The sequence below is a fragment of the Cheilinus undulatus genome, linkage group 4, assembly GCF_018320785.1.
Source record: "Cheilinus undulatus linkage group 4, ASM1832078v1, whole genome shotgun sequence".
NCBI lineage: Eukaryota > Metazoa > Chordata > Actinopteri > Labriformes > Labridae > Cheilinus > Cheilinus undulatus.
Window position 1 is genome coordinate 45,726,522 of NC_054868.1, and position 9,226 is coordinate 45,735,747.

Sequence of the window (9,226 nt, forward strand, 5' to 3'; positions counted from 1 at the left end):
CCTGGCACTGCTAATCAATTTCCACTGATGAGGTCTTTTCAGTTATAGTGAAAGCACTGTCATTAGTGACAAAATGCTTTTAATAGCAGTGAAAAAATAGCTCTTGATATGTACTATGGGAAAAAGAAACTTAAACAGCCCAAGGTTATTTTCTTTATATTTGTGTATCCCCATGTTTTCCTTTTCCCTTCCGCTTTCCTCTGTGTAGGTTATATCCTGTTGTCAGCCCACTTAGTAATTTGCTTTTGATCAATATGAGCCCCTTTTCCTTAATTATTGTTATATTAAAGTTAGTATTATATTCAGTAGATTATTATATTACTGAATAAAGACAAGGTAGACAGACTGGAATCTCAGACATGTGCGCTTTATTGGGTTGTTGTGTACACCAGAGGCTTGACGCCTCATGCACAATCCTTCATGTACCCCCATACAAGGTAGAAGCTTTGTCTTTTGCATAATGACAAAAACAAACTGGACCAAGTATTGTTTAAGGCTGAAAGTACAAAAACAAAACAAGTTTCAGATTACATAATTTACATATTAAGCAATACTACAGGTCTGTTGGGCAGTGGGCCCACCAGAGAATAAACCTTCATAGAGGCAAATAAGGTGGTGAACAAACACATCTGGAATGACCTACACAAACACGACAATGGACATCATGTTCCTCACACATTCACACCGCCTGGGACGCTCTGTACCTCCTGCAGAGTTTCTCCCCATCAGGGGGCATGGTGCCATAGCCATAGTGATGAGGGAAAATGGGAAGAGGTGTTGTGGGCTCAGCATACACCAGTGTGTTGGTGTAGGCATGTATGCAGAGCCGGTCGTTTGGGTTTGTAGCAGTGTGTGTTTTGGGGGAGGGGACTGACAGTCTGTTTAGAAGCACTTCCTGTGGACGATGCTGGGGCCAGACTCATCGTACTCCTGCTTGCTGATCCACATCTGCTGGAAGGTGGAGAGGGAAGCCAGGATGGAGCCTCCAATCCATACAGAGTACTTCCTCTCTGGGGGAGCGATGATCTAATGAAGGACAGATTAAAAAGAAAAAACTTAAAATGCTGAGGTCTGCTGGAAACCACACACCCTGCAAGTATTTCAAGTCTAATGTTACAAGTAGAGGAAAAGTCAAGGATGAAACTGAATACTGCTTTAAACATGTTTGTCCACTAGGTAGCACTAGAGGTAAAGATCTTTCTGGAACCTTTCATCATTGCCTCAAGGAGAGCGCTAGTCTGAATAATGAGGATGATTTTTACCTTGATCTTCATGGTGGTGGGTGCCAGGGCTGTGATTTCCTTCTGCATACGGTCAGCAATGCCAGGGTACATGGTGGTACCTCCAGACAGCACGGTGTTGGCGTACAGGTCCTTACGGATGTCAACATCACACTTCATGATGCTGTTGAAGGTGGTTTCATGAATACCGCAAGACTCCATACCTGCAGAAAGAGGGAGGAAGAGTCATTGTTTGTGATGTACATCTTCGCTGATGTCACTCCTTGATGTCCACTTTTGAAATCAGTTTTTCTTGACTCAACTTACCAAGGAAAGAGGGCTGGAAGAGGGCCTCAGGGCAACGGAACCTCTCGTTTCCGATGGTGATGACCTGTCCGTCAGGCAGCTCGTAGCTCTTTTCCAGGGATGAAGAGGAAGCAGCAGTGCCCATTTCCTGCTCAAAGTCAAGTGCGACGTAGCACAGCTTCTCCTTGATGTCACGCACGATCTCACGCTCAGCTGTAAGATAAAAGAAAACATTTAAGTTACTTTTTCCAAGATTTTCCCTAACTTTAAATACAAACATGTTTCTGAGATAGCCTTTCATCACTAACCTGTGGTGGTGAAGCTGTAACCCCTCTCAGTCAGGATCTTCATGAGGTAGTCTGTGAGGTCCCTACCAGCCAAGTCCAACCTGAGGATGGCGTGGGGCAGGGCGTAGCCTTCATAGATGGGCACTGTGTGGGTCACACCATCACCAGAGTCCATGACGATACCAGTGGTACGACCAGAGGCGTACAGGGACAGCACAGCCTGGATGGCCACGTACATGGCAGGGGTGTTGAAGGTCTCGAACATGATCTGTGGAGAGCAGAGAGATATGCGTCATTGAAACCAGTGAGTCAAAGTTGCCATGGGCCAACTAGTTTGGTTAGTGCAGTCATATCAAGAAAAGCACAGCAAACAAGCAGTTTTGTTTTGAGTATGAACACCATATAAAAATCAGTCATCTGTACTTTTACTTGGTCATGTTGAATGTTCAAGATGAGTATAGAGAGCCTATGTAATCACCATCTGTTGCATCATGCAGTCACCAGTGTAGTTAGATGCCTCTGGTCTATTTTAGAGAGTCTAAATACAAGCCTAACTTAGAAAACAGTAGTGACCATGCTGCAACAAGTCATTCCTGATGCATCACAGTGCAAAGAGATAGAAACCTGAGGTCTCGGAGGAGATGAAAAGATCAGCACAGGACAGAGGAAACCTGGAGATTTATGAAGCAGGAGGAAATGGAAAGATTGAGCAGAAGAAGAAATGCCAGGGTGGTTCCTGTGTCAGGGCCCTGCAGGTGAGCAGAGTGAGATTTAGGTTTGAGAGGATATATCAGAGGGTGTTGTTACCTGGGTCATCTTTTCCCTGTTGGCCTTGGGGTTCAGGGGGGCCTCAGTAAGCAGGACAGGGTGCTCCTCAGGGGCAACTCTCAGCTCGTTGTAGAAGGTGTGATGCCAGATCTTCTCCATGTCGTCCCAGTTGGTGACAATACCGTGCTCAATGGGGTACTTCAGGGTCAGGATACCTCTTTTGCTCTGTGCCTCATCACCAACATAGCTGTCTTTCTGGCCCATACCAACCATGACACCCTGGGGAGCAAATGGGGAAAAGTTAAAATCAAAACAGAACTTAAGAGTATTTCAAATAAGCATAGTTAATTTAAGTTTATAAGATATTGCTGGAAAAGTTTACCTGATGCCTGGGACGACCAACAATGGAGGGGAACACAGCACGTGGAGCATCATCTCCTGCAAAGCCAGCTTTGCACATACCGGATCCGTTGTCAACAACGAGGGCGGCGATTTCGTCTTCCATTTTCTGAAGAAGAGAGAGGGAGGAGGGATAAAGAAAGCGAAGACAGTTTAAAACAGATGCTCTGTGACAGTTAATGTGTTACATCTGGCAAACATCAACTAGGTGAAAGGCATGCCATTATTCTGAGTGGACGCTGGATGTCGCAATGGCGCAGGTTCCAATCCAAATCCAGAGCTTGGAAACAAAGGCAGTTTCTGCCTCGGTCTGGCCATGGCCATATAAGGCAAAAGTGAGAGCAGCTTAGAGACGGCGGCAGGCAGCCCGGCCCGTGAAGCCGCCCCGCGTGTCGTTAAACCTCAAATGACACCGACAACCGGCCACTCCCTTCATTTAGAGCAGCAGAATTAACAATCGCCACATCGCTGTCGTATGCTTTAAAACAGCAGTTTTATCAGGCGATGAATGAACTTCATCCCCCTTTCGGGCTCATTCATCAGGTGTACCCTTATGTCGTGACAACTTACAAGGTTATGAGGAGGGAAAAAAACTGACGACGTGACGTTAATTTCACATTTATATTACTTTATGAGCGGCACTGTTACAGCGACCTTTTATAATTCATACCGACAAGCTTCTAAATCTTAACATATCAGTTTAATAAGGCATTAGCCATCTGTTTGTTCATGTGTGAAATCTGAGACACCAGACCCGGACACCGTATCAAAGCAGATGCTTACATGTAAGCGAGAAGGTCAAGCTATTTAACACAGCCTGATTTGATGAAAGCGATGACAACGGAGAGCAAGCCAGGTTATTTCACACTTCAAAAAAACCGACATTGACATCCACTTACATTTTAACGTAATAATTAGCTTCAGAGTGGCATAAAATGGTAGTTTCAAGTAAAAGATGTAATATTAATGAATGACAGAGCTCGCTACAGAGGAAATTCAAGTTCTAACTATTACAGCAACTTGAGACAAGTCATACAAAAAAGCTAAAATTATAACCTTACAGGTGGGTTAAATGCATAATTACCAGTTATCATATATCAAAAACCTAAGTCCAAGAAAAGCATTTAGAATGTGCAAGAAACTTTAATTTTGCCTTACCTGTGTGAGGGAGGGTTTTCGGCTTAGGAGGACTGTGTCTGAACGCTACACTCCGGTAGGGTTTAGTGTCTGGATGTGACTGCAATGGAGGCCAATAAATTGCAGGACTTTATCAGAGCTCGTGCTGCAGCCCCTCTCCATAAAAGGAGAACTTTCCGCACGGCGCCCTCTGATTGGTTCTGCTGCATCCACTGGGTGTGGCGGATGCAGATAACGGTTCTCTGCTCTGACAGGGCAGAGGGAACAGGCGACAAGAAATCTAACCTATATACTATCAATATAATCAATCTGGGATTGCTTGTTGTCGATAAAATGCATTTCTATATCAACCTTTGTCACAATTATGTCACCAAGCTGGAATGAAACACTCGTGTGGCAATGATTCACATTACTTGCTGCAAAACTCACAGCAGAGTATAAAACAACTTAGGGTATTTAGTTTCATGTATTCTCTTGAAACGTTGAACTAATTAACACGTTTTTAAGTAACACAGTGTAGGACAATACATTTAATCCCTCAAATAATCCACATTGTGATGAGGCCTACACTTTGTGGTTAAGCATTTGATAAATACAGCCATTCTAGTGCTTCTTTATGCATGTAAGGAATATAAATGCAGACAAACAGAAACATGTTTCAGTAATATTAGAGGAGAACATGCAGGGAATGCAGCATAACTGATCAACAGTGAAGTCTGTGCTAATGCATTTGCAAAGCAGCATTCCCTCACTCATGACAGATGCTTGTGGTGGTTAGCGGTGCCAGGACACGGGGGTGGTTACAATCTCAGGGTCACTGACAGCACTGTTAACACCCCGATTGACACGTCTGCCCTGGCATACCAGTGTCTCACACCCCCCACATACACATACAAAGAGGGGTGACATTGATACATGTAGTCAAGCTGAGGTATGCTCACAGCAAACACTTTAGAGGCTGTAAATCTCTTATCTCTCACCACTACCCAGGATATGCTCCAAATGAGTAGGGGGAGCAGATTAACCTTGTTTGCCTCAGTGAAATGTAATAAAACATGTGAGTAATACCTGGAAACACACCTACAATTGGAATCTGCTGCTACAGCAAGGCTGGTTTTAATAATTATAGGTAAGCATTTTATCACCTGCACATGCACACACCCAAATATGTCACACAAGGCAACTCCTTGTGCATCCTCTGAGTTGACCAGGGACTATGTGGGTGGGTCAGGGTGCTTTTTAACTCAATAAGGGCACTGGACAAAGACTCATAAACTTACACTAGGAATTCTTATTGGCCCTATGTGTTCCTAATAAGGATATTTAGGAGCAGGCTCAGGAAAATGAGACAGGAAGTAGGGTTCATAGTGCTTCAGTGCAGGAAGTGATCACACACAGACCTACAAATGCACGCAAACGTCCATATGTCAGGGGGTTATGGAGCAGCTCAGGTCAACTTAGAGGGGGGTAAATTAGCCAATCAGGGAATTAGCTTTCTAGACTGGCATTATCCTGCTCTACACGCACATACACACACACCAAGTATAGACCCAAGGCAGGACGGCCATCCCTTTAAGAGTTCCTTTGGATGACGTCCATATAAGGAGATATTGGAGCAAGTCACATGGGGGGAAGAATGCACTGCTCAGATCATGTGAACACTCTGAGGAAATGAATGAATCTCCCTTTTTAAGGCTGTTTAGTATACATGCTGCTTTAGGTTTGCATGATTTCCGCATCCTTTACAAAACCCATTATTTAGAGTTTACAAAAATGCAGATAACATCTTTTCTTTTTCTTTTTAAAACTTGGTGCTCATTAACTTAACTCCTCCCTGCCCTAGAAGAGATTTCTCAACATTTCCTCTGCAGACTCATTCTGTTTCAAAAGCTCCTGTATGACTCACACATGCTTTACAACACACACACTCTCCCTCCCTGCATTGGTCACTCACACAGTCAGAGAAATTCACAGGCCTGGCTCTCAGCTCCGACTAAGACCGTATATGGAAGAAGCTAGCAGGTAGCTTCTGTCCACTTTTCACTCATCATCCCTCTTCCTATCTCTCTCCCTCTCAAACACACATTCATTCTCCTCCTTTATTCAAAACACTTCCTGCCTCTTTAAAATCAATCACTCCCTGATTCCTTTTTTCCCAGGACAGGGACAATTATAGGAGTGCAATGAGAGGTCAGTGTACATATTTCACTTTTTCTCAGTCTTTTCCCAGTCTTTTATGGCATCACATTCCAGCTGGGTTTCATACAAAGCAATGAGGGGAGTGGCCTAAGAGGTTACATATGATAGTCTTTAAAATTCAGTACCACAGCTAGAGATGCACTGAGTTTTCCCCATGTTTTAGCTACTATTTAAGAGCAACAAAAAGTGTAATAATAATAATAATAAAAGTCACTGATGTAATTCAACAGAGTATAATCAAACTGCTGATAATAGTCCCACAATTAGTGAAATGGGGCTCACATGAGTGCAGTGAATTTGTCTCAACTGATTGTAGTATAAAGACGCCTGTGAAGGTCCAATCACTGGTTAGTCAGTATTCCTGGCTACCATTACACCATGAACACAAAAGAACACTCAAAGCAATGAGAAAAGGAAGAAAGTTCTTTGGTCTGATGAGACCAAAATGAGACAAGAGGCTATGTTTGGCAGACACCAAACACTGCATATCCCCAAAAACACACCATCCCCACTCTGAAGCACAGTGGTGGCAGCATCATGCTGTGGGGAGGCTTCTCAGCAGCCGACCCTGGACGACTTGTAAAGTCGGATGGTAAAATGAATGTGACAAAATATAGGAAAATCAAAAGTACTTTTGTATTATTTTAGAATAAATGTCTTTAAAAGCCCTTTATCATGACTTGGTTGTATTCATCAGTGTTTGTTTTTAAATGTTTTAATGTTAGTTTTTGTATTTTGTCTGACTGTGTCTTGAACTGCGACGCAGTGTTGCATCTGTTGATTTTGCCTCTGGGATGCTGAACTCCTGTCTGCACAACAAATTAACCCTTTTAGGTGCTAATAAAGAACCTTGAACCTTGTACATTGAATCCTGGAGGACAATTTTATTCAGTCTTCAAGAGAACTATGAAGGTTTATTTTCCAGCAAGAAAATGGCCCTAAGTATACAGGGAAAGCCACACAGAAATTGTTAAAAGACAACAAGGTGAATGATCTGGAGTGGTTGAGTCAAAGCCCTGACTTCAATTTAATAGAGGATTTGTGGCTGGTGTTGAAAAGGGATTTTCACACCTGTTCCCTATGAAACCTGACAGAACTTGAGCAGTCCTGCAAAGAAGAATGTAGTAAAATTGCAGTGTCCAGATGTGCAAGCCTGATTGAGATCTATCCACACAGATTCGGTGCTGTGATTGCAGCCAAAGGTGCTTCTAATACTAACTTCAAGGGGGTGAATTTTTATGCAATCACTTATTTTACCCAACATATTTTTTTTATCTGAGCTTACTTAGTTGGAAGCTGTTTTCACTTTGACATGAAAAAGGTTTTTTTTTGTTGTTTTTTTTTTTTTTTGTCAAAAAGCCTTTTTATGGGTAATTTCTGTTCATGCCACATCATTTGACCCATAACGGATATTTGTAAAAAGGATCAATGTTGACCAATACTGATGTTAAACCCTGTAAGTTTTGTTTTTATCTAGTGTGCTAAACTACACTAAAAAGGTTTGTGCTGGACTTTTATACTGTCAACATCCATGATATTTCTCCAATGTGTTTATAACCACTTAAAATGCACAAGAACTCTGATAGAAGCTCCTTTTATGTGTAAAAGTAAATGTCAGTCAGCCTGATTCTGACTCTGCTCTCAGTACCATACAACATACAACAACAGCAGAACAGCTGAAATCATCCGCCGTCCTATGTAAATGCATTGCAGTAGCTATTTTTCATCCCTTCACTTGACAGTTTAACAGTGCATAATTGGCAGTCTGCTCGTCTCCTGTCATTGTTGCGTGTTTTAAACTGCTGACATGGCTCCTGCTCCGCCTACCTACTTAATAATGAGAGGCTAACATCATGCTGTAAAGTGGTAATGGTTAGATGTTTGACAGGTACGAGAACGAGTATTGATACTTATGCTTGTTATCTGCCTGATGCTGGTATCAGCTCAATTATATGATACTACCTTCTTTATAGAGATCTCCTTAAAACCCTTTTGCTGTCTTACTGACAAGGGTCATAAATGAATGATTTATACAATGCGTTATGATACAGTTGTAGACAATTCTGCACTGATGCAGTTTGGAGACTTGATTACATATTGATGTTGCTGCTGACCTTTGCAATTTTATATTACTGTTTTAAAAGTAAATACACTTATATTGATATATTAATTTTAAAGGCACTTTCTAGATTATAAAAAGAGTTTATATTCACTCAACTGCTGGTTTTCATTGATAAAAAAAGGAGCCATATTCAGTAAAAAAGAAAATTGATGGTAGAGTGCAACATAATGCATCCTGATATTGAATCAAATCCTTAACAGGACAATCAATTAAATTGAGTTGTAAGATGCACAATCCTGATTCTTTGAAAGGCAAAGAAAAGTGAAATAAAAGGACCTCCATAATGTCAAACAGTGGAGTGAAGCCATAACTATCTACCCAGACAGTCCTCTACTTTAGAGACATATCAACCTGGCAGGTAATTTGTTGTGTGCAAACCATTTCCAAAGTCCAAACTAAACATTAACAAACTATTTTTATTGATTGCTGTGCAAAACAGAGCTTGAACCATGCACAGATTAGGAGGCCAAGCGGTGGAAAACTTTAAGTCCAAACTTAAAAAGCACATTTAAGTATGGGAGCTATTTATTTTCTTTAAACTAGTATTTTTGACTAATTATTCTAGACATGATACTTGCATCTGGATTGTTCGTCGATATTTTTGTTTAACAGCTTTTTGTTTGTATTCGGTTTTAAGATAATACTTCATTGATGTCAAAGGAGGAAATAAAACTCTTGGTTGGCAGACAGAGGACCAGCATGCACCTGGGTAGGCCTTTTTTAACATTAACCATACAATAGAGGTAACAGGTGCCAGGTGCCTTGCTTTTAATGAATTAATAAATGCT

The 9,226-nt window shown here is 41.7% G+C and overlaps 1 protein-coding gene across 1 annotated transcript; it reads right to left on the bottom strand.

Annotated features, from left to right (window-relative positions):
* Positions 1-346: 346 nt before the first annotated feature.
* actb1 (actin, beta 1) lies at positions 347-4,239 on the bottom strand. Its single transcript, XM_041784071.1, has 7 exons — positions 4,139-4,239; positions 2,964-3,089; positions 2,621-2,860; positions 1,835-2,081; positions 1,548-1,739; positions 1,263-1,444; positions 347-1,026 (listed from the first exon to the last, which is right to left on the bottom strand). The coding sequence occupies exons 2-7, from the start codon at positions 3,084-3,086 to the stop codon at positions 883-885; spliced, it is 1,128 nt and encodes a 375-aa protein (XP_041640005.1). The 5' UTR covers positions 3,087-3,089; positions 4,139-4,239; the 3' UTR covers positions 347-882.
* Between the last annotated feature and the right edge of the window lie 4,987 nt (positions 4,240-9,226).